The sequence below is a fragment of the Hippopotamus amphibius genome, chromosome 15, assembly GCF_030028045.1.
Source record: "Hippopotamus amphibius kiboko isolate mHipAmp2 chromosome 15, mHipAmp2.hap2, whole genome shotgun sequence".
Taxonomy (NCBI): Eukaryota; Metazoa; Chordata; class Mammalia; order Artiodactyla; family Hippopotamidae; genus Hippopotamus; species Hippopotamus amphibius.
The window spans coordinates 6,099,180-6,127,130 of record NC_080200.1 but is presented as its reverse complement, the minus strand read 5'-3'; the positions used below and the strand labels follow the sequence as shown (position 1 = coordinate 6,127,130).

Genomic DNA, 27,951 nt, shown 5'->3' with positions numbered 1-27,951 from the left:
GCTCACCTCCGTCAGCGCCTCCGGCGGCTGCGGCCCAGACATCGTGTTCTGCTTCTTGAGCCTGCGCTGCTGCTCCAGCCGCTCGCGCTCCCGCTCCACGGCGCGCTGGGCCTCGCGCAGCCGCTCCAGGTCGTGCTGGTAGGCCTGGCGCTGGCGCTCCAGCTCCTCGCGCTCCTGGCTCAGCTGCTCCTGCAGCCGCAGCGACTCGCTCTCGCGCTGCTGTAGCCGCGCCGAGGCCAGGTCCAGCTCCTGGCTCTGGCGCTCCCGCTCGCGCTCCCAGCGCTGCTGCTCCAGCCGCAGCTGGCCCTGCAGCTTCTGCACGCCCGCCAGCTCCTCCCGCTGCTTCTCGAAGTTGCGCTGCCGCTCCTGCTCCAGCAGCAAGTTCCCGCGAGTTGACTGCAGCCGGAACTGCTTCTCGCGCTCCTGGATGGCCGCCCTCTGCAGCTCCACGTAGCTGTCCTGCTGGGCGATGACCGCCTGGGGGAGGGGAGGGCCGGCGAGCGGCCGTCTTTAGGAAGAGCCCGCCTTCCCCCAGACCCCAGTCTCAACCCGGAGAAGGCACGTGCGGTCCACCACGCTCCCCGAAGGCCTCCTACCTGGAGGCTGAGAAGCAGCTGGGACAATGTCTGGATCCTCTGGACAAGCTGCAGAGAGAGGGAGAGGGACGCTGGCGCTCTACAGGAAGCCCCTTGAGCGTGCGCGCTGTCCCCGGGGGGATGCACAAGCCCGAGCTTACCTCCGACTCCAGGACGGCAGGCAGCCGGAGGGTGGGCTCTGCAGCTGGTGCCTCTGCCTGTAGACACAGCATCACTGCACAAAGAGCTTCTAAGGACCTATCCAACTTGAGTGGGACCTGCTTATTATTGCTAAAACATCCCTTTGGACAGGCCCTGCCTGCTCATCTGACTTGTGCCAGTCTTGGTGCCTGAAAATGAGGATGCAGGGTGGCTCCCGGGAAGTGAAAGGGCTGTGGGCCCAGCATGCTGGCTCGGAGGTTAGGTGGGGGGTGGGGGGTGGGGGGTGGGTGGGGAGGGGCAGCCTGTGACGCTGGCGTCCCTGGAGAGAGGACAGCTGTGCGGACTCCAAAGCTCGTGGTCCCCCCCTAGCATCTCTCACCTGTTGAGGAGCCCGCTGCCCTGAGCCTGGGACCTCCCTCCTGGGTGCCTCCCACCCCGCCCTTCCCGGGGTCTGCAGGAGGAACCCGGAGAGTCACCTGCCTGCATGTCAATTTGCACATTAACTACGAGTCACTGTCAAACGGGATGACACTGGTTGCTGTTTGCCCCAAGACAGAAAAACCAGACAAGCCAAGCACAGGCCGTTCACCCTCACTGATGATAATTAAAAGGACCTGCGCCGACTCTGTACGGTGCTCAGAACATCCCAGGGAGGCAGCATACCACCTTCAGTGCTTCCTCGGAGGCCCCCGGGGTGTCGCCGAGCCTCGAGTCCAGGCTACCCGCAGGGCCCTGCCAGTCTCGGGGGCTGGGGTCACTGCTGCAGACATTCTTCTGAAAACTGCCATCTGAAACCCCAAGCCAGGCGCGTGAGATGCTGCGCGCACATCCCTCGGGGTCTGGATGCCCTGCTCCCCATCCCCCCAGCCCAGGTAGCAGTCGTGGCCTGGGCCGAGAGGGCAGCATCTGGGGTGCAGAGACCAGCAGCAGGAACTGGCCTGGGTGCTGCTGTCAGAACATGAGTCACAGCCCCTGGCAAGTTCCAGAACCCTGACCTGGAGAGTTCATAGAAGGCCGAGGGGACTCAGCCGCAGAGATGCTGAACAGCACACGTCCGGGCTTTGCCAAGGATGCCGTGCGATGGGAACGTTCTAAGAAACTGCACATCTTCCTGCACCCACTGACCACCCCGGGTCCCAAGGAGCCCCAGCCCCGGCTGGAGGCGGCACCACTCACTCTTGCTGACGCCGTCAGAGCCCCCGGAGGCCTCCACCCTCCAGGCCAGGGCTGCGGAGCCGCCTCCGTCTTCCACCTGGCTGCTGGAGCTGCCCAGCCGCCTGCAGATCAGGCTCTGGATGTCCTCGACTGTGGAAGGAGACGGAGGGGAACCGAGTCATCCTGTGGCCCTGCCATGGGTGTCCGAGCAGGGTGCAGGGACTGGGGCCACAGCCTCACAGGGTGTCGATCACCCCTTCTGATCCTGCACACCCCCTGCACAGGTACTGCACCCAGGACGTGCCAATCTGTGTCTACACAAGAGGCTGGACCTCAGGGCAGCGTGGGGCAGGGGACTGGGTGCGGGGGGGAGGGGGAGGTGAAGGGGGGTGGGTGTGTGTGTGTGTGTGTGTGTGTGTTCCAGGCCCTGCCCCTGGGCCTGGGGATGCACTGGGCCTAGTAGGGAACTCAGTGTGGCTACTGCCTGTGTGCCAATGGTCATACAGAAGGTCAGGGGCCACAAGACGTGGCCTCAAGGGGCAGGGGTGATCACACAAGGTGCTTGAGGACGAACAGGCTTTGGCCAGGTGAGGAGGCGGGAAGAATATTCTAGGCCAAGGCACAGGACACGAGAGGGTCTCGGGAGCCCAAGAACAGTGGTGATTGGGGACATGGAAGGAATACGTTAGTGTGGCTGGAGGGAACAAGACTGAGCAGGCGCAGAGTTCACACAGGACCCCTCTGGCCTGTTCTCTTCACTCTGATGGAAAGTTCTGGAGGGCAGGGCTGTGCCTCTCTCGCCTGGCATTGAAAGGGCAGTGCTGGCCGTCCTCCTGCACTGGACAAGCACTGGCCGCCTGGCCCAGCACATGCTCTGGCTCGGCACGGGGCTCAGTGGCCGCATGGAAGCTTCTAGGGGCCCTGCGAGGACCCTGACAGCTCCAGGAAGCAGGCCGCTTACCGGCCAGCACCCTCCAGTTGCCTGCAGGGTCCGGGAGCCCCTGAAATGACCTACCAAATGTGTCAATGTGCATTTTTCTGGGAATAGCATCGGTGACCCACTCATCCAAAAGAAGAGGAGCCGTCTCAGTCAACTTGAGACCCCTGGGCCCAGCACAGCCTTGAGCGTGGCAAGTACCAGGAGTGTTTGTTGAGTGAATGTGAGATGGCGCTTTAAGCCTGCAGCGAGGGCTGGCGCCGACTGTGTCCAAGGACCTTCCAGCTCTAGCAGAATAGAGGCAGACAGAAGCGTGCCTGGACGGGGTGGCATGTGAGGCCTACAGGGCTGTGCGCCAGGCCTGGGGTCCCCCAGGAGCCCAGCAGGCAGGACGGGGGCGCGGGGTGGGCTGGCGCTCAGCGAGGGCTGGTGGCTACTTACTCTCACTCATGGCCGACTTGAGAATCAGCTCCCCCTGCAGGTTCTCGGGGGGATCCCCTCCCCGGAAGAGAAGCCGCGATGGGGCGAGGTCCTCCAGGCCGCTCATCTCGGCCATCTCCAGGTAGATTTGCTGCTTCTCAATGAGAGTCTGGGCAATCTGCTGGTCTTTCATGTTCAGTCGCTCTGCAAAGCGGTGGTGGGGGTGGCGGTTGGCCTCCTCTGGGGTGGTTTCCCCCAGAAGCCAGTGTAAGGATGCCTCGCAGGGCCAGGCTGGCCTCTGGGGACCCTGCTGACTCGCGCCCTGTTCCGAGCTGGACTCTCCCTTCGCCCAGCATTCCGAAGAAGCAGGCGAGGGTGTGGCCCTGTTTCCTGCTTGGTTCTCTCAATTATAAAAAAATCAAACACAGTGGGGGCGTGGAGGAGGACCATCATGGGCTGATTTTTATCAGTTGGGGACAAATTGGGAGTCTTATAAGACTTAGTTTTCTAATGTTGAAAGCCTTCTTACAAGTCTCTGGGTTTTATACTTTTTTTTTTTTTGGCCACGCTGCCTGGCATGTGGGATCTTAGTTCCCTGACCAGGGATTGAACCCAAGCCTCCTGCAATGGGAGGCGGAGTCTTAACCACTGGACTGCCAGGGAACTCCCTAAACCCTTTTTTTGCTGCTGTGACTACAACTTATTTTATTAGACTCTCACTGGTGATCGCTAGTATATATATACACATCCCATTCAGCTAAATGATTGTGCTCTCTTACCATTTCCAATAGCTTTCCAGTTGATTCTACTGGATTTCCTAGACAATCAAGTCACCTGCAAAAAATTATTCTGCCACCTCCCTTCCAATCGTGATCTCTTACTGCCGCTTCTTCCCTTATTACTGTGGCCGGAACGTCCAGGAGGAAGGTGCTGATGGTGAGAGTTGGGGGGGGTGGGGGGGCCCTGCCTTGTTCCCGACTTTGATGGGAGTGTGCCTGACATTCCAGTGTGAAGGATGAAATTGGCTTTTGGTCCAAGATGGGAAGATCACTACCCCAGGGCAAACAGCCCACAGAACCGCAGGACATGGGACAGCCCAGAGGCAAACTCCTGGCCACTCAGGCGGCTATTTGATCCATCCATGGCAGTCCCAATGGGACAGGACAGAAAGGCCACTGCTGCGCCCAGAAGGGCTCTCAGGGCCATGTCACCTGACGAGGGCCGCGTTGTGGGCACGGAGGTGGCACTGACCTCCCCCTCCTTACCTTGGAAGTCCCTCAGCCTCATGGCGCGGGCCTCGACCACCTTCCTCTCCTCTTCGGCCTCACTGAAGGGCCCCTCCTCCTCGTCTGGGCAGCTGCAGGGAGAGGGGACAGATGGGCGAGCGCGCCCCACAGACCGGCTGCTCTCAAGCGGCACTGAGAGGTCTGCCTGCAGGTCCGGCTGCAAAGAGCACCTCTGACGTGGTGAGACGTTTAGCTTGTTAATGGTTAACAGTGCAGGAGAGAAACACAGCTGTCGGCATGCATTCAGTCTCAGAGTATTAGGACATAACCGGTCACAGGCTTTAAATGTCTGGCCACAACTTGGGGTGGGGGGGTGGGGGAGGAGGAGACAGGGCAGTTTATTCCCTGGGGACCTCTCAGCTACGTGAGGCTACAAGCCTGGCAGAGCTGACGTTGGGTGTTGAGGGGACTCTGAGCAGACTAAGGGTTTGATGGGCTTCTGGGCATGGGGGCTGCTGGTGGGCCAGGAGCCAGGCATCACGTAGGACCACAGAATGGGGTCCTGAGGGGTCCCCTGGCCCGAGGAGGAAGGACAGCCCCCGTGTGAGGCAGACAGCCCACCAACACAGAAGGTTAGAGGGGCCGGCCCCGCATCCCCCGGCCAGAGATATCCTAGCCGTTTCAGCCGTTGTTGGAAGGGGCCAGAATAGCGCCATCTGTTTACCCTTAGATGAGGGGATGGACAGAGCACCGAGGTGGAACAAGGGGGAGGAAAAGCAAAGGGGTCTCCCGCCCACCTGTGACCCCTGGCACCCTCGCAGGCGCTCCGAGGTCTCTGCCGATTTGCCAGCTGCCAAAGCCAGGGGCACGGCTGTTGGTGGAGGGAAGGCCCGCCCGGGCCCTTCTCACCTCTCCACGGCCCTCCGGATGTGGGCCATCCAGGTGTTCCTGTCCTCCTTGGAGCTGGTGTAGATCTCGTACATCTCAGGCCCGTGCAGGGAGGCGCTGATCAGAAACATGGCTTTCTCCTCGTTGGCCACCTCCCTCACGATGAGCTTTTGCAGCGAGATGACGGGGCGCTTGGAGTCCTGCATGGGTGGGATGGGGCGGGGTCACCCTGTACCTGCAGCCCCACAGCTGTGGAGCTGCGAGCTGGAGGGGAAGGCGACTAGGATGGGGGGTGTGGCGGGGGCGTGCCGTGCACCCTGCTTATCCTCCAATAATTCAAAGCAGAAAGCTTTTGCCATGATGTTCTCGCATCCTTTTCATGTGTCTGTTCAATGTGCTTAAAAAATGTTTTATAATCACTAACGCACGTATACTGCACAAAACTCAGAAGATACAAGAGCAGGTTGTCTGTGACGACAAATAAATCTTCCTCCCGACCCCGTGCCCCAAACACCCAGAGCCGACCAGTACTCCCAGTCTGTGGTGGGTCCTGCAGAGAGAGAACTGCTCTCACCGACCAGTAAAATGCATGCTTTTAACTGTGTTCTGCGCCGAACTGCATCCCGCTCTCCCCTGCCCCAAATCCATATACTGAGGTCCTAACCTCAGAACACGTGATGGAATCTGGAGACAGGGTCTTTAAAGAGGTGATTAAGTTAAAGTGAGGTGATGAGGGTGGGCCCTGACCCAACAGGGCTGGTGTCTTTCTGGGGAGAGGCTATCAGGACACAGACACACACACACAGGGCGACCAGGGGAGGACGCGGGAAGCAGGTGCACAGCAGGCTACAGACGTCACATCACCCTCGTGAGAGCGAAAACACGGCACACGAGAGATGTGCTAGACTCAGGGCGAGACCACTGTTTGGCACGACGGCGTGACCCATTCTGGAAACTTCTTGAGAAGCTAGTTTAAGTCTCTGGGAAAAGGATGAGACTCTGTAGTTGAGTGACAAAGGCCACCTTCCTCTCCAGGTGAACCGGGAGGCAAACAGGTTCTCTGAGCCCCTCAGTGGCGGGTACCCACGGGTCACTCAGGTGAGCAGGGGAGGAGGCCGCATCCCTGGCGGACTCGGGCCAGGCGGGATGGATGGAATCCCAGCCTGACTCCGAGTCCTCTGCCCGCATGGAGCTCCGGTCAGCCAGCTTGGCTTCCGTGATGTGGCTTCCTGGGACCAGGTGCTGTGGGGCCAACGTGGTCACAGCTCACAGGGTAGTGGAGGCCTGAGCGCACATCCTCAGTGACAAGCTAGCTTCCCGGGAAGGAGGGACAGGCTCTTCCAGCGAGGATGCCTGGGCCTGTGGGAGCCCGAGGGGAAGGGCCACAGAAGTGCAGAACCGGGCAGGACCCTGAAGCCCCTGAGGCCACTGGACGGGACCCCCATTCTTGGCAAATTCTACTCCTGCCTTGCTGGCACCTTCCGGCCCTGGGGAGGGCCCGGGGTGGTGGGGTGACATGTGGATGTGCTCTTCGGCCACCTTGCTCTCCTGCTGTCCCCCTGCCCTGGCAGTGGGGCGGCCTCCTGTGCCGGCACCTTCTGAGCAGCACCTCGTGTGAAGGGACGGGACACCTACCACGGAAGCAAAGACGTATTTTTGATCCTTTTCTTGTAACAGCAGAAGCACGTCTGTCAACAGGACGGCAAGGACATCTGAGAGGAGAACACAGAAGGAAACGTCTTACGGGGTCCCGTGGCCGCGTGGGTCCCGCCCGGCAGACGCGGAACCCCAGGCCGGTGCCACGATGCTTCTGCAGGAGCCCGGGGGTGCCCTTCGACCTCACCCCTCCCCATCACCCTCCTGGTTTCACAATGAACACAGAGCCCCTGGACGTTTGCATCCTGCCTCCTGCCGGCGGCAGGCTCAGAGCCTTGTCCCTGTAGGGACATCGCGTGGCGACCCGCGACCGGCAGAGCTGGTGCACTCAGGTGCAAATCCCGAACCGCGCTTCCCCACAGTAGCACTCGCACTGCGGGAAATGAAAATACCGCCTCCTCGGGGAGCTTGTTCAGACACCCCGCTCCAACGAGACACGCCCTCCTCACAGATCCTCTCGTGCTGCAGCCTGCTGGGTTCCTCTGACGCACTTACTGTGCTTTTCACTGTTTCTCTGTTTACTTCTCTCTTTCTGCCCGCTGACTGGAGCCCCACGTGGGCGGGGGCCACCTCCACCCGCCTGGGTGCCTGGCTCATAGCGGGTGCTCAGCTGTAAACTGTATCTTTTTTTTTTTTTTTTTTAAAGTGGGATCTTCCCGGAGCAGGGCTCGAACCCATGTCCCCTGCATTGGCAGGCGGATTCTTAACCACTGCGCCACCTAGGAAGCCCCTGTAAACTGTATCTTTTGGCTGCTTACCTGCTCAAATTAAGGACAAACACATCCTGTCATCTGGCCACCTTCAACAGCCCCCCAAAGATCTTTAAAGATGCTAATGCTGATGGACAGGTTAGGATGTTTCTAGAGGCTCATGAATGGACAGGAAACTCAGGGATGAGCCCCGAATGCTCTCTGCTCTGGAACTGCACCACGGACCTTGAAAGTAGGACTTGGAGCTCGCCCTGAGCAGTGGGTGGGATGCTGGGAGACATGGAGGTCCGCGGCCCGGGTGGCATCCTCTGCTCCCAGGGGGGCCTGTGACTGTTGTTTAGAACCCTGGGGCCTCTGCCAAATCTGGGACGTTGTGATACCCTGGGTGTCTGTTCAGGAGTCAGTGACGCAGCGTGCCTGCTTCACCTGGCGGCCCTCCCTGTGTGCACCACACCATCTCGACCACCAGAGACAGAGGGTGCTGGTACCACCACCTCCACCTCGTTCCTGCTCTAATTCTGTGCTCGACCTGACTCAGCATGTAACCTCCCTTCAGCCGCGAAGCAGCCGGGCTGCAGTGGCTCTGTGTCGGCTGGTGCCCATCAATCCAAAATGGTGCTCACTGACCCAGGAAGGCACCCACCCCTCCAAGGTGATGCCACCGACCCAGGAGGGCATCCACCCCTCCAAGGAGGTGCTACCAATCCCAAACGGTGTCTACCACCCCAAGGTGGCACCTGCCGCTCCAAGATGGCGCCACTGATCCAAGATGGCATCCACCAACCCAGGACGGCGCCCGGCAGAGGTGGCTGGGGCGGGGCTTTACCTTTCAGGCGCCCGGACGTGGTCTTCCAGCACAGCATGCCCTCCAGGTGGAGCTGCCGCTGCATCATGTCCTCCTTGCGGAAGGTCAGCCCGTTCTTGAGCTTGCTGGAGGACTTGAGGTCCATCTTCCCTGCGATCTCCCTGAGGCGCTGGCCTTTCTCACACTCGCTGACCCTGGCATCCACTTGTGAGATGATGTCTTTGATGAGGTTCAGGGCCTGGGTCAGGTCTTTGTGGTCCTCTGAGTCAGCTGCCACACACAACAGAGTTAGCACGTCCCTGGGTCTGCGTTCACGAACATGATGGAGGTGGACGGGCTATGGGGTCGAGGAGGTGTGTCCCAAGGCCACTGTTCAGAGGACCCTCGAGAATCACCTTCCAACGTGAATCTCCTGAGATGTAAACGCTTCTTCCAAGTAAATATGACAGCCCAGCGTTTGGTTGTCACCAAGACAGAGAGCTTCTGTCGAATGCAGAAGCTGAGGAGCAAATCAGGGCGGCAAAAATGGCTCTGCATAGCTCCACCGGCCACGCCTCGGTACACAGACTCCCCGCTGCCCTCCAGCTCTCCATGAAAGACGCCCCCCACCTCCTGCCATTACCAAAAGCTGGCTCCTCCCACTCCAAGGGCTCTCATGACAGGAGAACTTGCTGCGTTCTCCCACCACCCAAATCCCCTGGAGATAAGGGAGGGGAGGTGTGGTCAGCACTGCCCTGGATTCCGGAAGCCCCCGGCTGGGCGGCATGCCCTTCGTCTCTGCCCTCCGTGGCGCCAGGCATGTGACACGGAGGTCACCTCTGGGCCTGTGTGGGTCACCCAGGGGTGACCTTAGCAAGGGGCACGACCTGCATCCTTTCATCCACTCTCCAGCACTGACTGAGGGCTGCTCCAGCCCACACTGTGCAAGGACTGGGGGGTAGCGGCAGGCAGGTGAGACCAGGCACCCTGTCTTTCTCGCGTTGGAAACCCGGGCACCCAGCACAGTGGATTCTGCCAGGTGGCAGCTCAGTTAATCACCGCCAAGCCCAGCTGAATCTGGAGAACCAGGGACAGACCGCTGAGTGGATTATCTGATCCACTGTTAGAATCGGGGGTGGGGAGACAGAGATCCTCCTCCCCACCAAGCACCAAAGAGCACGGCAGCAGAGCCACCCTACCTTCCGTGTTCTGGATAATGCGCTCCACCAGCACCGGGTACTTGGTTATGCGCTGGGTGACCAGAAGGATGCACTCCTGCACGCCCAGCCGCCTCACGATGGAAAAGTTGCCGATTCTCTAAGAAACGGAAAAAACAAAGCCGTGCCGTGTGGGCGTCTTATCTCCCGCCAAATCAGTTCATGGTATGGAGGGGCATCCAGTTCATGGTCCTTTGTGGGCTCACGGAGACCTTTCCTTCCCCGCTGTGCCAGCCACTTGAAAGCAGGGACTGCCTGCTATATACAGAAGGGCCACAAAGGCAGAGGCAGCCTCACCTCCTATAGAATTCAGGCCCCTGCAGAACCCTTTAGGAAGAAACCAGCCAGGTGGGGGTGCAGTTATGGGTATCACCTGCAGAGCTGTCCACACACACACACACACACACACACACACACACACGTGCGCGCGCACACATGCAGACCCTAACCCTCCAGGTGTGGCTGGGCCTGTGCCGTCTGAACTGGCCTCCGGCAGCTACTGGTGCCCGCCTCTGGCTAAGAGCCCAAGGAGCAGTCGCCTGAAGCCACTTCTTTCTTTTTCTTTTTTTCCTGCGGCGTGGCTTGTGGGATCTTAGTTCCCCAACCAGGGACTGAACCCGGGCCCCTTGGCAGTGAAAGCGCCAAGTCCTAACCACTGGACCACCAGGGAAGTCCCTGCAGCCACTTCTTGGCGGGTGCCGAGGGCAGCTTCCGGTGCTCTGCAAAAATTATTATTATTTTTTTACCTTGATCAAGTTTTGAAATTTCTTGTTTTGCTGCAGCAGCAACTTGTAGTGACTGACGGCTTCGTTGTGGCCGCTACAAAAGACACCGTATTTTTCTTTCATTCTCTCCCCGTCTTCACCTGAAAACTGAAGAGAGGCCATGGAGAAATGCTTCAGCACGTGGTGTGTCACCACAAGGTACCGAAAGGGAAAAGGAGAAAACTTTTACACATCACAGGTGCTTCAAAAATGTCCCGAAATCCAAGAAGGAAAAATAAATTTAAGCGGAAGAATGTTAGAAAAATTCAGATGCAGAAGGGTTCTTCTTCCCATGAATCCTAGTTAGCTGACTAAGGATGCTTTGGGCACTCCAGGGGCAGACGACGGGTCCCGGGTCCCCTCTGTCAGTCTTGGCCTTGGCCTAGAAGTCCACTCGGAAATCAGCTCGGGGTCAGCGGCCCTGCCACGGATGCCTCTGGTTCAAAAACCAAACAGCCGTCAAGCCCACAAAAAACAAAAGCCAGCCAACCAACCAAACGAAAGCCCAGAACACACACTGGATAGTGTTTGCAGAGCATGTTTGCTGTTTAGGCCTCTGTGTTTCTAGGCTGGTGGTGGCGGGCGTGGCTGCAAGGGGTCAGGACCGCTCTCCTCGGGTGGGGGCTGGGGCTCCCTGTAAACGGAAGGAAAGAGATGGGGTGCGGTCTGGTCCAGGCCCCAAGCTTCCCCGGCTGCGCCCACCTGCTGTACCAGGAGGTCCCCGATCTTCTGGATGATGTAGTTGCGGTCGCTGCCCTCCTCCAGGGACTCCTGACGGCGCTCCTTCAGCCGAGACAGGAAGTGGCCGTGCACCTCCAACAGGTCGTCCGCGCCCGGGAAGAGACGGCCGACGGCTTTGGGGCTGAACTGCAGCTCCTCCCGCAGGGCCCTGGAGTAGACCTTCAGCATGATCTTGAGCGTCCGCACGTGGTGGGCCTCTGTCTGCATCAGCTCTGTGGGGACACAGACTCGGGACTTAGAGGCACGGGGTGGACGCCCTGGCTCGGCCCTCCCTGGTCCTGCGACGGGCCAGGCTGGGCTGGCTTCTCAGGTTTCCGCAAAATCCTTGCCCTGGTGGTCTGACTGGGGCCCCAGCTTAAGGGGGCAGCAAGGGGTGGAGGGACACCAGGGAAGAGAGGACCCAAATGTGCGCCAGGACCTCAAATTCACAGGAGGGTTTCTTGCCTAACAGCAACTGAAGATGTTTCTAGGCTGATTGAAACAAGAAGACTGTTCTGACGAACACCCCTCCCTGGGATGCGAAACGCGCGCGTTCGTGCACATCAGCGACCAGGCTGTAACTGATGGGAAAAGCAGAGCTCAAGGGAGGATTTTAATTCACTGTTAAGGCAAAGAAAGATCAGATTCCGTGTTGGACTTTTTCTGCCATTTAAGTCAAGGCCTTGAAGCTTTCAGAGACAAAATGAAAGTCAACAGCATTGGATGGGCTCTGGGCCGCCAGCCGCAGGGCTGGAAGGAGTCTGAGCCTGCCCAGCAGTGGAGACAAGGTGGCAAAAGGCTGCCCGGATGGAAGCAGTGGACTGGTCCCCCCCGGCCTTCCCTGCAGGACCCCTGGCCGGGCTTGGGCTCTCCTCCCCGCCCACACCCCAGTCTGCTCTGGCTCTGGCAGGGAGCTCAGTGTGTAAAACATGGAAGGAAGTGGGTGTCCACTGGTGAGTGGATATCTCTGAGCCGTGAGGGGGGAGGCCTGAAGGGACCCCCAGCCCAGGGATGGCCAGTGTCTTGGAGCTATGGTTTCCATGGTGACCACAACATCCCGTCTCAGACAGAGGCTGCCCACGGCCAGGTTCTCCAACGGCCAGTGGGAAGGGGCACCCCCCCCAGAGCCGGTGCTACAGTGGCATGCAGTGAGAGGGACCGCCTCCAAACCTCCACCATAGCCACGCCCGGGCCTGTCTGTGGTCACCAGGGATGGATGGGATGGGCCCGGCGGTTTTCTTTCTAGGGGTCACCAGCAAGGTAAGGACAAGTCAGGACTGGGCATTCGGCCATTCCTATCCTCAGGGACTGATCCTCACAAAGCCCTGCCCAGCCACCTCCTCCCCGGCCTGGAAGGTAGGGCTGCCCTGGGGGAGTAGGTGGAGCAGGGCACAGGGTCTCAGGGAGGGCTGGCAGTGGAGCCCTGCCTCCCAGATGGAATTAATACATTAAGAAAAAAGAAGAAGGAAGAGGAGGAAGGGGAGGGAGGAGAAGAAGGAGAAGGAAGGGGAGGAGAAGGAGAAGAGCCGGTGTGGTAGCGCAGGCCTCCTTACCATAAAGCACATCCTGCCTTTTCACCACCTCCCTCTTCTGTTTCTTCACATATGTGGGGTCCACAGAGAGGCTCCAGGACTCGGCCTCAAACTCATGGGTGTCTGCTTCGATCTCACTCCTCAGCGAGGCAGTGTAGGGGTCTGAGGGAAGGACAGGAGGCCGCTGCTTGGGGGCCCGGGGCCTGGCTGGCTCAGGGCTGCCCCCCGCCCTTGTCCCCTGGACACCAGGACGTGTGTCCCCGAGCCTCCCAGTGAGCGGAGACTACGTGACACCGGGGAAAGAAATGAGGTGACAGTACCTTCTACAAAGATGGACTCGGCGTTCGAAGATATAAGTGAAAGAGAGTCATCGGCTGCCTGCTTGAACTTCAGAAACACTGTGTCGGCTTCATCCATCTCTCCTGGGACTGGTCTAAATAGAAATCATAAAACCAATCATTTAAAAGAGTTGAATGAAATGCACGGCGTGCACACACACATTCTACAAGGGCAAATCAGCTTGTTACTTGATCTGATTAGATAAGACTTGAGAACTTTCTGGCTAACAATATAAGCCTTCACTCACAGATCATTTTTGAAAATTAGGAGACTACTTGTCAATGTGACATCAGGTCTTCTTCCATCAAAACGAACCTTTTTTTCGGTGGTGGGAGGGCGTATAGTTGACGTACAGTATTATATTAGTTACAGGTGTATAGCATAGTGATTCACGATTTTTAAAGGTTATATTCCATTTATAGTTATTAAAAAACACTGGCTATGTTCCCTGTGCTGTACAATATATACTTGTAGATCCACGAGTCTGTTCTCTATATCTGCCACCAAAACTAACTTTAATGTTCAAGTACATTCTAAGGGTGCATTCACCATATGCTTCCTTTACGGGCCCCCGGAGCCCTCTGGGACCCCTGGAATTCTTTCTAGCCAGAGTAGGGTGAACACAGCCTCTTTCCCAATTGAGGTTGGAGGCAGAATCCTTTCTAAAGGAAAAAGAAAATCAGCTCCTTTCCCCATTGACTCATGCAAGGATCACTGCAGTAACATTTTTTTTTACATGAGGTTTTCCACCTGAACACTGCTGAATGCAATATTATGAGAACCACCTCGAAGTCCTAGGAAAAGCGGATTAAGGTATAAATAATAGGACACAAACTTTGTGACAACCTCAGTGGACTTCCAGCCTCATCTGGAGGACAGAAAGGAGCCCTGTCCAAGGGTCCTTCAAGAGCAGGAAGCAAACAGGCTCCAAATGGCCAAGGACCCCCAGAATACACCATTGTTGAAAAAGGAAAAGGAGTGAATCTCCAAAGCAGGTGTTAATGGCAATCTCGCCGCTTGGTGGGGGTCCCCCACCCCCCGAGGGTCTCCTTTCGGAGAGGCTGTCCGAGGGGTCTCCGAGGAACGCCAGCCCCGCTCCCTCCCTTCGCCAGCCCCTGGTGTTGGGGGGGGGACCTGACTCACCCGAGTCTCGTCCCCGTTCCCGCCGCGCTGGGTGTTGGCTGTGGACCCCCCTTCTGCGAGACCGTCATGCCGACATTCCTGGCCAGGCCCGGGCTGCCATCGGACAGGAGGGTGGCCCTCGGATGCTCCTTCAGGGATGCTGCGACGGAGGCAAAGACAGAGTTGGTGCTGAGGAAGTGGGCAGGGTAGCGGAGGTGGCCCGTCCGGAGGCCCCGCTCCGACTGGGGCCGCAGCGCGGACAGGATCTTGGAGGTCAGCAGCTCGTTATCCAGAAAGACGTTCTCGCTCCACTTCCTGGGAAGAGAACTGTAGAATGAGAGCTCGGGGCGGCCGTGGAGCGAGCGGTCCCTGTCGCCGCTCTTGGAATGTGCGTTCCCCATGGTCACGCTTGGGGCGCCGTGACCCGGCCGGTCTGCGCCGTTTTTATACCCTCGGAGTGATCCTTCTAGAAATGGAAAGCTGCTCCTCTTACTGTATTGGCTGAAGCCGCGGGTCTGGAGGGCAGGAAATTGGTCCCCACTGTGACCGTTTAGTGTGGAAATCACACAGTATTTTCTCCATGGCTAACGTAACAACAACACGACAACTCCCCCACCCCGGCACCCCTTCCATCTTGGTGGGGGGTAAAAAGCAAAGAGCAGTTTACATCCACCGCAAAGAATCTTAAGATCACGGAATAGGGAGCTCGTGCCCACATCACACACACGGCTGTAATCAATCTGAGACTGGCTGTCAGGATGATTCTGAGATGCGGAGACCATGGGGTCTCTGATGTTCGGCCGCATGCACCACTGTTCGTAATTGCTCTGATAGAATCTGACTCCCGAGGCGGATGAGAGGCCCTGATCCTACATTATCAGGTGATCGTAAACCAACCTAACACGCCACAGGGGCCCCGAAGGGTTGTCTGCCTTCATCTGCTCGTTAAGAGTTGGGATGTTACTGTTCATGGCAGCTACCTGCTGATAGGTCACATACTTGAATACGTTCTTCCCATATGTTAATCCATTCAGTGGTCTCAATAAGTATCAAGGTATGCAATCTTATCTTCGCCTTGATAAATAAGGACACTGAGAATTAAGAAGACATATACAATGTCTTATAGTTGATAAACGAAAGCCCACGACATCACTCACAGAATTACCTGATTCAAATCTGCAATTTTTTTTTTCATACTTGGTACCAGCAAGAACTTGTATGTTATATTAAGGGCATAATCTAGAGACAAGCATTGATCGATTATAATTATACTTGCAGTTCATGATTATACTGGATTTTGGACACACACACCCAAACACACACATACACACACATAACAAAAGCAAAACCAAACAACAACAAAAACAGAAATCTAGCAATAGATTGGATATTGAATAGAAAGGATGCTGATCACAAGTAAGAGACAAAAAGAAATTGAAATAATTTCAAACTATTAAAAAAATGTGATATTAGAATGTTTAAAGAATGTGAATGTAATTTTTACCTTTTTTAATTAAAAAATATGTATTGAAAAGAAAAAGAGTTGGGATGTTAGGATGTACTGTACCCACTGATTCTTTCCCCACTGATGGAAAGATGCAGCTCTTAGAAGCCAACCTGTCTTAATTAGGCTGATTTCTTTGCTCTCCCTATTTGACAAGTTCACCATTTAAGTCAAGCCTAGTTGGGACAGGCCACTTGGCTAATTTATTTATTCTCAGGGTGAAAGCCACATTTGAAAGCTTTGCTCTAAGACAAACAGCAGCCTTGAAAAGAAATCTGGGGACTTCCGTGGAGATCCAGTGGTTAAGACTCCGTGCTTCAATGCAGGGGAAACAGGTTCAGTTCCTGGTAGGGGAACTAAGATCCCTCATGCCAAGTGGCGTGGCCAAAAAAAAAAAAAAAGACATCTGTCCAGTGGCTTTCCTGACCTGGCTCCTGGGTCCCCCACGCACCCGTCCACCGGTTTCTCTGTGTCATACGAGGAAAGTAATTGGGACCCTGCTTCTGAGCAGCATGGAGACTGTGTGATGCCATCTGCTCAGTGACCTCAAACATCCTGACCATCGTCATCATAAGTGGCTAATGATTATTAGAGTGGACAAAGGTGACAAGGCTGCCGCTCATATACCAACACCTGTTTGCAAAGGTGAAAATCATAAATCGAGGCCACCACGGTCCAGGGCACTTCCCGGCATTTCTACACCCACTGAACAACACCCAGGCATCATGACCTGGACGTACAAATATGGGACAAATGCTGAAATGAAGCCTTTGCCCTGCATCCTGGTGCGGCTGACAGATTACTCCTGCGATCCGAGGTCTTGCCTGAAGTCGGGTGATTTCTGCTTTAATCAAACAGCCCACCGAAGGAAAAGTCACCATAAACACCCTTCAAGAATCACTGGTTCCAGGGACTTCGCTGGTGGTCCAGTGGTTAAGACTTCACCGTCCAATGCAGGGAGCTAAGATCCCACATGCCTCTCGGTGAAAAAAACCAAAATATAAGACAGAAGCACTACTGTAACAAATTCAATAAAGACTTTAAAAATGGTCCACGTCAAAAAAAAAAAAATTAAAAAAAAAGAAAAAGAATCACTTGTTCCAGAGAATTAAAAAAGAAAAAAAATCAGTAACGCTAAATCTGCAGTAAATGGAATTAGATCTTCCTTCCATGATTAAGAAGACACTTTGAGTTTTCATGTCTTGGGGTCATGATTAGGGGCTCCAGGTACCACTGGACTCAAAAGGGTACCAGGGATAGAATTCCAGTTAAAAGAATGACGAGGGCTTCCTAGGTGGTGCAGTGGTTAAGAATCCGCCTGACAACGCAGAGGTCATGGGTTCGATCCCAGCTCCAGGAAGATCCCACATGCCGCGGAGCAACTAAGCCCGTGTGCCAAATAAAAAAAAAAAAAAAAAAAAAAAAAAAAAAAAAAAAAGAATGACGAGCTGGTCCCCTAAACGTATGATGCAATTTACTTTTTTTTAAAAATAAATTTATTTACTTATTTATTTATTGGCTGTGTTGGGTCTTCGTCACTGCATGTGGGCTTTCTCTAGTTGCAGCAAGCAGGGGCTACTCTTCATTGTGGTGCATGGGCTCCTCACTGTGGAGGCTTCTCTTGTTGCCGAGCATGGACTCTAGGTGTGGCTCACAGGCTCTAGAGCGTAGGCACAATAGTTGTGGCGCACAGACTTAGTTGCTCCGAGGCACATGGTATCTTCCTGGGGCAGGGATCAAACTCGTGTCCCCTGCATTGGCAGGCGGATTCTTAACCACTGCACCACCTAGGAAGTCCTGCAATTTACTTTTTATTCTGACCACTGTCTGTCTCCCCAGTAGAATGGAGGACAGTGCCTCCCACAAAACAGGTGCCAAGAAATCACTGTTTCACAGGATTTTATTCAGCCATAAAAAGGAATGAAATTCTGACATCTGCTACAACGTGGACAAAACATGAGGACATGATGCTCAGTGAAGGAAGTCAGACACAAAGGGACAAATACTGTCGGATTCTACTTCTAGCAGGTCCCAAGAGGAGTCAGATTCATAGAGACAGAAAGTAGGATGGGGGGGGGGGGTTTCCCAGGGGCTGGGGGAGGAGAATGAGGAGTTTTGTTTAACACGGACAGAGTTTCAACTGGGGAAAATGAAAAAAGTTTCGGAGGTGGGTGGGGCGATGCCTGCCCAACACTCTGAATGTACTTGATGTCCCTGGACTGCACTCTTCAAAACGGTTAAGCCGGTCAGTTTTACGTTTACGTATATTTTACCACACTTTTAAAAAAAGAGAAATCATTGTTTACTTGGGGTGACTGAATAGTTCTGCCTCTCGACTGTGGTCACATCCACACCTGGGAAACATTTCATAGACCTACACATTCCCCTTTCCCTTACAAGAGTGCAGGTGACAACTAGCAAAACCCAAACTGGGTATGTCCCTGAGTTGATGATATTGTATCAACGTCAGTGTCTTGGTTTTGACGGTGGACTATGGTTACGTGAGATATCACGAGTGGGGGACACTCAGTACACAAGAAGCCTATGTTTACAACTTCTTTTAAGTCTTGAACTGCTCCAGAATAAAAAGTTACGGTCAGGATTTTCCTGGTGGCGCAATGGTGAAGAAGCTGCCTGCCAATGCAGGGGACACAGGTTCGATCCCTGGTCCAGGAAGATCCCACATGCTGCAGAGCAATGAAGCCTGTGCGCCACAACTACTGAGCCTGCGCTCTAGAGCCCATGAGCCACAGCTACTGAGCCTGAGAGCCACAACTCTGAAGCCCACATGCCACAACGTGAGAAGCCGACGCAACGAGATGCCCGAGCACCGCAATGAAGAATAGCCCCCACTCGCCACAACTAGAGCAAGACCGCGTGCAACAACGAAGACCCAACACAGCCAAAAAAACAAAACAAAAACAAACCAAAAACCCCCAAAACAAAAACAAACCAAAAAAGTTATAGTCAGTTCTCCTTATTTACAGTCCTGACGTTCTGTAATGTTGTAGTGAACAGTGAATTACAGAACCAGGCTCCTATGGGCTCCTGTGGGCTCCTACCCACTCCTACAGGAAGTACAAGTGTAGGTTCCTGCGAGCTTCTGGCTACATTTTTTGCCAACCAGACATTACATAACCTTGTTTTAAGTGTGTTTCTATTGAAGGTGCGTCATGTAACATACACTGCAGATTCATTAACATTGAACATGTGTCTGAACCAAGCTGGTCTAACACACAGATTTTCTCTGTAAGGCGAGTTGTAGCCTCCTTGTGCTTAAGACCACTAGACAGCACTTCAGTGCTATGCATGGGGGCACCTTCGCCAAATGACCAGCAAAAGGCACCCCCCCAAAAAAAGAGGCAAAAAAATGTGGCAATAAATACACAACAAAAAGGACATGTGTTTGCCGTGTGAACTGAAGCAAGAAGGCAGGGCGTGGCCTGTTCAACCTCAGCTGGGAATGTGCGTCTGAGTGACTCACATTTTTCACCAAAAGTGTCTCTCTGCATGTGACTGTGAAAACACCCCACAAGTACTGACTGGAGGGCTATAGATATATGTTAGCCAGGAGGTAAATTTGCAGACAGAATCCGAGAATTATGTCATCCATCCATAAGATGGAATAGCATTCAGCCAGAGAAGGAATGAGATGCTGAAACATGCTCTGATGTGGATGGACCTGGGAAATATCCCACTGAGTGGAAGAGGTCAGGCACACAGGGCCACACAGCATAGGCTTCCATCCGGAGGAAATGTGCAGAATAGGTAAATCCACAAAGACGGGAAGTAGATTAATAGATGCCTTAGGACTTGGGGAGATTGGAAGGTGACAGCTAATGGGTATGGGGTTTCTCTTGGGGGTTCTAAAATTGATTGTGGGGGGAAAAAAGGGGGAATTCCAGTGGTGAGGACTTGGTATTCACTGCCAAGGGCCCGGGTTCGATCCCCGACTAGGGAACTAAGATCCTGCAAGCCGAGCGGGGCAGCCAAAAACAAACAAACAAATTAAAATGAAAATGATTGCAGTGACTCTGAATACAATAGAAGCCACTGCACTGTACACTGAAAGGGGTGCACTGTATGATATGTCAATTATATCTCAGTTAAAGCTGATCGATGGATAGACTCCTGTGGAGAAGGGTCACGGTTCTGCAGGAGGACAGCGGAGTGAGCTGTAGGTTCCACACCCAGTATGAGTTACTCACGCTGCCCCTGGCTCTGAGACAGACTGGAATCTGTATTTATCCTGCCATCAAGTTTTCCTAAACCAGACAGCCATGGTGGGGCAGACAGTGGGTGGTGGGGCGTTGGGATCTGGCCTGTGCTGTCTGCACTGCCATCGAAGCTGCTCTGGAGCTTAATTAGCACGTCTGCCCACTGCTGAGAGGTGCCATCGATTGGCATGCTCCTGTGGCAACCGGTCCACCGCAGAGGGGACCCAGAGGAGAGGCAGGGATGACAATGAGAAGTGAATGGTGAAAATGGAAAAAGTTCTTCACCCAGAGAAAAAAACACACCCTGTTCTCAGCCACAAACACAGACAGCAGCCTGTTCTCATGATTTTTATTTTTTTAACCCGTTTTGCCTTGGTTTCTTGAAGAGTGGTCTCTGTGAGCTAATTAGACTAAGCTGGTGTGACAGCTATCACGATCCCATTGTGGGATTTCACTTGGACAACAGACCCCACGCTATGAAGTTCAGGTTAACAGGGGCTTATATCTAGTGTACTTGGGCTCCCGAGTGACCTGCAGTCTAGAAATCCTGATACACAAGCACAACCCCATCAGCCCTTGGGGGAATCGTAAGGACCCCACGAACAAGGCCATGAACAAGACTTAATAGTTATGAACCTGTCGAAAGTCATTTTTCAAGGAAACCCATTACGAGATATCAAGTGACCATCTTAATTGGGCTTAAACTGTCCTTTATGATCTAGAAACACACTGGCTTCTAGAAACACCGACTTTTAAACAAGAATTTCATATTCTAGCCAACAAGGACCTACTGTATAGCACAGGGAACTATACTTGATATCTTATAATAACCAATAATGGGAAAGAATCTGAAAAAGACTAGATATATGTACAACTGAATCACTTCACTGTACACTTGAAACTAACACAACATTGTAAATCAACTATACTTCAATTAAAACAAAAAAGAATTCTATATTCTAAATGGCAGATTCGGGACTTCCTAGGTGGCACAGTGGTTAAGAATCCGCAGGGGACATGGGTTTGAGCCCTGGTCCAGGAAGATCCCACATGTCATGGAGCAACTAAGCCCATGTGCCACAACTACTGAGCCCACGTGCCGCAACTACTGAAGCCCATGCGCCGAGAGCCCGTGCTCTGCAACAAGAGAAGCCACGGCAATGGGGAGCCTGTGCGCCGCAACAAAGAGTAGACCCCACTCGCTGCAACTAGGCAAAGCTCGTGTGCAGCAACAAAGACCCAACACAGCCAGTAAATAAATAAATAAATAAATAAATAAATAAATAAATAAAATTTATAAACGGCAGATTCCTCCTGCTGTTCAATGGGAAAGCAACTGGAAACATCTTTGGGAGGCATCTGGGCCTGGGCACAGAGGTCCCTGCAGTTTTCTGCAAAAGGCCACACAGGGGACTTCCCTGGTGGTCCAGTTGGTAAGACTCTGCACTCCCAATGCAGGGAGCCCCGGTTCAATCCCTGGTTGGGGAACTAGATCCCGCATGCATGCCTGCAACTAAGAGTCCGCATGCCTCAACTAAAGAAAGAAGTCTGCATGCTGCAACTAAGACTTGGCACAGCCTAAACAAACAAATATTAAAAACAAACAAACCCCACAAAAGGCCACTCAGATGGACCAGACCGGTGGCATCTTTAGGCGGGACTAGCCTTCCCCAGCTGCCTAGCAGTTTCAAAGGCTTGGTTTTAAAACAGCTGCCCCTGTTCTCACATTTGGTGAGATCCTGGGTCCCCCTCCCCACCCCCATTCTTTGTGTCTACAAAGACTCTTCTCTTAGGCTGCGAGTGCTGCCTGTCTCTGGAGAGTTCTAGCAAGCACGGGCTGCGGGTGAGTGTTCGAGAGACAATTAAGAAAATCTGATACCAAATGAAGTTTTCAGTTCACAGTTCCTGGCCTGACGGCTGCCTGAGAATAGACTAAATCGATGCTGAGACAACTCATTGATTTCTCTGCTCTGCTTCAGCTGGATGTTACACAAGCGAGATGGCATAAAAAAGAAAAAAAGAAAATACAGGAGGAAAAAAAAAAATCCCAGTCGTAACCCCATGCCTCAGAGGACAAAGGGGAAAAAAGAAAAAGCATATTGGGGCTTAGAAGATGAGGGTGAGCCAGAAAGAATACTTTTTGTGAACGTGAAATTACCCAATTTAAAAAATACACAAGGCCCCACCCCCCCAACTCCCAAATTACATCAAACCCAGCAAACACCATTAAAAAAAAATTGTGGTGTCTTCTGGACTGTGTGTGCAAAAGACTTAAAAATCACAAAACAGTATACAAGTAGAAATGACCTGTAACGCTACCACCCACAGTTAATTGCTACTGGAATGAAGATTTATAAGTTGAGAATTAATATTTAATAATGAGTGATCTAGAGATCTGTGTTGAAAAATCCCTCATGTATAGCAAAAGGATAATATGGTAGCAAATATATATATTTTTGCATAAATATCACGCAGGACATGTGGGTTATACCATCAAGTGATATGCCTGTAAATTACGATTCTACAAAATATTTTGTATTACTCTATGGATAATTCTGAAAGTTAATGTAGAAAGGACAAATGGCCATAAAAATGAACCTCAACCTAAACTTCATGCTTTTCACAAACAAGGGCTCAAAATGCACCACAGATTTAAACAGAAAATGTAGAACCATAAGACTTTTCAGAGCTAACAGGAGAAAATCTTCAGGAACCAGGGCTTGGATGGGTGAAGAGTTCTTTGCTAATGACACCAGAAGCCTGATCCACAAAAGAAAAAAATTTCTTTAAATTGACTTCATCATAATTAAAAACGTTTGCTTGTGGAAGATCTCCCAAAAGGATGAAAAGAGGCCACAGAATGGGAGGAAATATTTGCAAACCGTCTGTCTGACGAAGGACTAGCATTTGGCATATATAATGTGCTCTCAAAATCCGACAGCAGAAATACAAACAACCTATTTAGAAAATGAGCAGAGGAGATGAAGACTACATTTTACTGAAGAAGATACACAGATGGTAAAAAAGCAGGTGCAAGGATGTTCAACATCATTTAGCCATCAGAGAAATGCAAAGTAAGCCCACTGTGAGCCGACACTAGCAGAACAGCTACAATAAAAAACAGTGACGATGCTAAACGCTGATGAGGATGTGGAGCAATTCCCACGCCGCTGGTGGGAATGTAAAAGGGTGCAGCCGCTCTGGAAAATAGTTGGGCAGTTTGTAAAGAAAACGAAACAACTGCATTCCTGGGTATTTATCTCAGAGAAACATAAAACACAGGTCCAGACAAACACCTGTACATGACTGTTGGCAGCTGCTTTAAGGCCAAAACAGGAAACAACACAGATGTCCTTCACTGAGTAAATGGTTAGACAGACTGCGGTCCACCCATGCCATGGCAAGGAGATACTACCTGGCAAGGAGAAGGAACTGTTGACAACACACAACAACCTGGGTGGACCTCACGGGCATTATACCAATATAAAAGAGCCAATCTCAAAAGGTCACTGTATGATTCTATTTATGTAACATTCTTTTTTTTTTGGCTGCACTGCAAGGCTTGTAGGATCTTAGTTTCCCCACTAGGTATTGAACCTAGGCCCCAAGCAGGGGAAGCTTGGAGTCCTAACCACTGGACTGTCAGGGAATTCTCTACTCTTGAAATGACAAAACTGTAGAGATGGAGAACAGATTTGTGGTTGCTGGGGGCGGGGCACAAGAGTGGGTGAGAATATACTGCAGAAGTTCAAGGGCGATCTGTGGTGAACTGCAAAGGTCTACTTATAGCGGATTTTTTTTCCCACTAAATATGTGCTATAGTACTATACAACCCATGGTTGGTTGACTCCAAGGATGTAGCAGATATGAAGGGCGAACTATAAAGTTATACTCAGGTTTTCGACTGTACAGAGGGTCAGTGCCCCTCCCCCGCACATTGTTCAGGGGTCCGCTGAATCTGCATATAACCTATGCACATCCTCAGGTGTACTTTAAATCATCTCAGGATTACTTATCATACCTAATACAATGTAAATGCTAGGTAAAGAGTTAGCTGCCAGTGAGGCAAATTCAAGTTTTGCTTCCTGGAACTTTCCAGAATTTTTTCCCCAGATATTTTTGATCCTTGGTTGGTTGAATTAAGGATGTGGAAACCCATGGTGGCGGGGGGGGGGGCGGCCAACTGTGCCTTGTCTGCTTAGCTAAAGAACTGTGCCCAATTCCTCATCTGCTTGTGTCTAGAGAAAAGGAAACTGCGTGATCTTTCATGTGGGTGTATCCGGCCAAAAATGAATCTGGATGAAAGACTTACTGGAAAGCTCAGGTCTGAAATTACATTTTGCTGGATACGGCTGACACTTTCTGAATGTTATGTTACTGAATGGGGCCTGCAGCTTATGAAGCATATGTGCCTTAAAATTAAAACAAAATCAAACAATAGCAAAAAGGAATGGCCGAGGAGCTTCCTCTCTCTGAAATGGGTTTGCCGGCAGATAACTTGGAGTGTTCCCCACCTTTTTCTCCCATGATATCAATGCATAGGTTGGTACCAAAATGCAATAATGTTTATAGATAATTCCTCCTTTTGTTTGGTTTTGTGTTGAGTTTACTTTTGAGAAGAAGAAAACAGGGTTTATTTCAGAGACCAGATATTTGGGAGCAAAGAGGGAACAGGGGGTCTTAAAATTTTGGAAAATGATTTCATGAAGAATCATGAGGAGTAAGGAAAGGGGCAGGGACCTGAAGGAGGAGGATGAGGGGCTGCCACGGAAGACCACCGAGTTCAGATTTCCAAAGGCTGATTATTAGAACCGGACAAGGCATAACTGCAAAGGATGCCAACGGCAGGGAAGTCGCTCAAAAGTGAAATCCTCTCAGTGCCATGTGGGATCCTGGGCTGGATTCTGGCACAGAAAAACTGGTGAAATCTGGACAAAGTACGGAGTTGAGTAAACAGTAATGTGAACATCAGGGGAAACCAAGTGGGGGCGGGGGGTGTATAAGGAAACTCTGTACTCTCTTTGCAACCTTTTTATAAATTGAAAACTATTCCCAAATGATAGTTTCCTTTAAAAAAAAAAAAAGTTAAGTTTGGGAGGAACTGAGCCTTGTTAAAAACAAAAGTATAATATTTGGAAAGGTATGTGTGTGTGTGGGTGCTCCGAGTTATGTTTAAAAAGGACAAGAATGGGCCAGGCCCCTCTTGGGACAGGGGGAGGGAAATGACCAACAACTGAAAACACAGGGACACCCATGTTCACAGCAGAGTTATTGACAATAGCCAGAGATGGAAATAAGTGTCCATCGATGGATGAGGGAAAGACAAAATGTTGGGCTTCCCAGGTGGCACAGTGGTTAAGAATCCGCCTGCCAATGCAGGGGACATGGGTTCGATCCCTGGTCCGGGCAGATGCCACATGCTACACAGCAACTAAGCCCATGAACCACAACTACTGAGTCTGCGTGCGCTTTAGAGACAGCGAGCCACAACTACTGAGCCCGCGAGCCACAACTACTGAAGCCTGCGCACCTAGAGCCTGTGCTCCACAACAAGAGAAGCCACCGCACTGAGAAACCTGAGCACCGGAAGGAAGAGTAGCCCTTGCTCGCCACAACTAGAGAAAGCCCACGCGCAGCAAGGAGAACCAATGTAGCCAAAAATAAATAAATAAATAATAAAATAAAATAAATCTTAAAAAAAAAAAAAATGTGGACCCTTCATAACACTGGAATGTTATTCAGTCTTAAAAAGGAAGGAGGCCTCCTCCGTTTACGTGGATACCCCTGGTCTCTGGCATCGGCTTCTTGATGCCTCCTCTCTCTTCCCGACTGCTCCAGCCGCTCTGGGGACCGAGCTGTGGTCTAGGCCCCGGCTCTGCACTTTCGGGCCCAGCCTTTCTGGCCCCTCTTCTTCACACCTGAATTGAGCAGGATTACTCTGAAGATAGTAACTCTAAGCCAAATGTGGATCTGGAAAATCAGTACTATAACTTCAAAGCATTAAAAGAAGATGGCCCCAAAGCAGCATGAAGCAATTTCCGTAAGGTTTTGGAACTTGGAGGTGAAAAAGGAGAATGGGGATTTAAAGTACGGAAACAAATGATTAAGATTAACTTCAAGTTGACAAACTTTCCAGAAATGATGAACAGATATAAACAACTATTGACCTATATTCGGGGTGCGGTCACAAGAAATTATTCTGAAAAATCCATTAATTCTATTCTTGATTATATCTCTACTTCTAAGCAGATGGATTTACTGCAGGAATTCTACGAAACAACACTGGAAGCTTTGAAAGGTGCTAAGAATGACAGACTGTGGTTTAAGACAAACACAAAGCTGGGAAAATTATATTTAGAACGAGAGGAATATGAAAAGCTTCAAAAAATTTTACGCCAGTTACATCAGTCCTGCCAGACTGGTGATGGAGAATATGACCTGAAAAAAGGCACACAGTTATTAGAAAGATATGCTTTGGAAATTCAAATGTACACGGCACAGAAAAATAACAAAAAACTTAAAGCTCTCTATGAACAGTCACTTCGCATCAAGTCTGCCATCCCTCATCCACCGATCATGGGAGTCATCAGAGAATGTGGTGGTAAAATGCACTTGAGAGAAGGTGAATTTGAAAAGGCACACACTGATTTTTTTTGAAGCCTTCAAGAATTATGATGAATCGGGAAGTCCAAGATGAACTACTTGCTTAAAATATTTAGTCTTAGCAAACATGCTAATGAAATCAGGAATAAATCCATTTGACTCACAGGAGGCCAAACCTTACAAAAATGATCCAGAAATTCTAGCAATGACAAATTTAGTAGGTGCCTATCAGAATAATGACATCACTGAATTTGAAAAGATTCTAAAAACAAATCACAGCAACGTCATGGATGATCCTTTCATAAGGGAACATATCGAAGAGCTTTTGCGAAACATCAGAACACAAGTGCTTATAAAATTAATTAAGCCTTACACAAGAATACATATTCCTTTTATTTCTAAGGAGTTAAACATAGATGTAGCTGATGTGGAGAGCTTGCTGGTGCAGTGCATATTGGATAACACTATTCATGGCCGAATTGATCAAGTCAACCAACTCCTTGAATTGGATCATAAGACGGGTGGTGCCCGATATACTGCACTAGATAAATGGACCAACCAACTAAATTCTCTCAACCAGGCTGTAGTCAGTAAACTGGCTTAACAGAGAACAAGCTTTTATAGACATACTTAAGGCAACAGTGCAGAGATGTAACCCTTAATAGAACCGGGAATGGCAAAACTACTGTTGGTTGATGTGTCCTGAAAATTATTGGAGGTATGGCAGAAGTGCTGTTTTTGAGCAACGGTTTGTGTTTTGCTGCTGCATTTATCCCAAGAAAAACAGCTTTAATCTCCAGAAGAAAACCAAAATGCCGTGTGACTTATGCTGTATTGACATCTTGCCCTAAAACATACATCATAGTAATTTGTCATGGGCAACATGACCAGAGAGAAGATTTTTGTCATGATTTTAAATACACTGACACGCTACTGTTGGTTAAATTTAAACATGTTTTACCTGCAGAAATTCTCTCACAAATAACCTGCAATAACTTGAAACACATACCCTTTTGAACACTTCCTTTTCTCATGTATAATTTAAATGTTTGCTGCATTTTGCAAAATGTCAATTCTCCAAAAATGTGTCTGTATATTTCTGTACCTGCAGTGTAGTAAAGGTTTAGATGAAATCCCATAATTATAGTGGCATACTGTCACTTAGGCTTCAAGCAGCAAAATAAACAGTGTAGCTCAGAAAAAAAAAAAAAAAAAAAAAGGAAGGAGGTTCTGACACCTGCTACACCATGGATGAACCTTGAGGACATCATGCTCAGCGAAATAAGGCAGACACAGAGGGACAAATACTGTCTGATTCCACCCATAGGAGGTCCCTTGAGAAGTCAAATCCATAGAGACTGGAAGTAGATGATGGGGGCCAGGGGCTGGGGGAGGGGGATGAGGAATCAGTGTTTAATGG

At 51.5% G+C, this 27,951-nt stretch overlaps 1 protein-coding gene and 1 pseudogene across 3 annotated transcripts in view; one reads left to right on the top strand and one right to left on the bottom strand.

The window, feature by feature from the left end:
- The window catches only part of ARHGEF18 (Rho/Rac guanine nucleotide exchange factor 18), a 53,208-nt gene that overhangs the window by 1,908 nt on the left and 23,349 nt on the right, over window positions 1–27,951 (bottom strand). The window contains exons 2-17 of one of the 3 annotated variants that reach the window (XM_057709011.1): window positions 14,229–14,367; window positions 13,067–13,179; window positions 12,768–12,908; window positions 11,197–11,447; window positions 10,477–10,602; window positions 9,713–9,830; window positions 8,556–8,804; window positions 6,999–7,075; window positions 5,385–5,563; window positions 4,515–4,606; window positions 3,271–3,453; window positions 1,914–2,042; window positions 1,401–1,525; window positions 737–793; window positions 597–644; window positions 7–477 (exon numbers count right to left, since the gene is read on the bottom strand). In XM_057709011.1, the coding sequence (XP_057564994.1) occupies window positions 7–477; window positions 597–644; window positions 737–793; window positions 1,401–1,525; window positions 1,914–2,042; window positions 3,271–3,453; window positions 4,515–4,606; window positions 5,385–5,563; window positions 6,999–7,075; window positions 8,556–8,804; window positions 9,713–9,830; window positions 10,477–10,602; window positions 11,197–11,447; window positions 12,768–12,908; window positions 13,067–13,179; window positions 14,229–14,296 (2,427 nt within the window). In that variant the 5' untranslated portion in view covers window positions 14,297–14,367. Of the gene's footprint in view, window positions 1–6; window positions 478–596; window positions 645–736; window positions 794–1,400; window positions 1,526–1,913; window positions 2,043–3,270; window positions 3,454–4,514; window positions 4,607–5,384; window positions 5,564–6,998; window positions 7,076–8,555; window positions 8,805–9,712; window positions 9,831–10,476; window positions 10,603–11,196; window positions 11,448–12,767; window positions 12,909–13,066; window positions 13,180–14,228; window positions 14,624–27,951 lie in introns of those variants that run through there. The other 2 variants (XM_057709012.1, XM_057709010.1) reach the window with 2 other exon arrangements.
- LOC130837232 (COP9 signalosome complex subunit 2-like) lies at window positions 19,831–27,250 on the top strand (annotated as a pseudogene).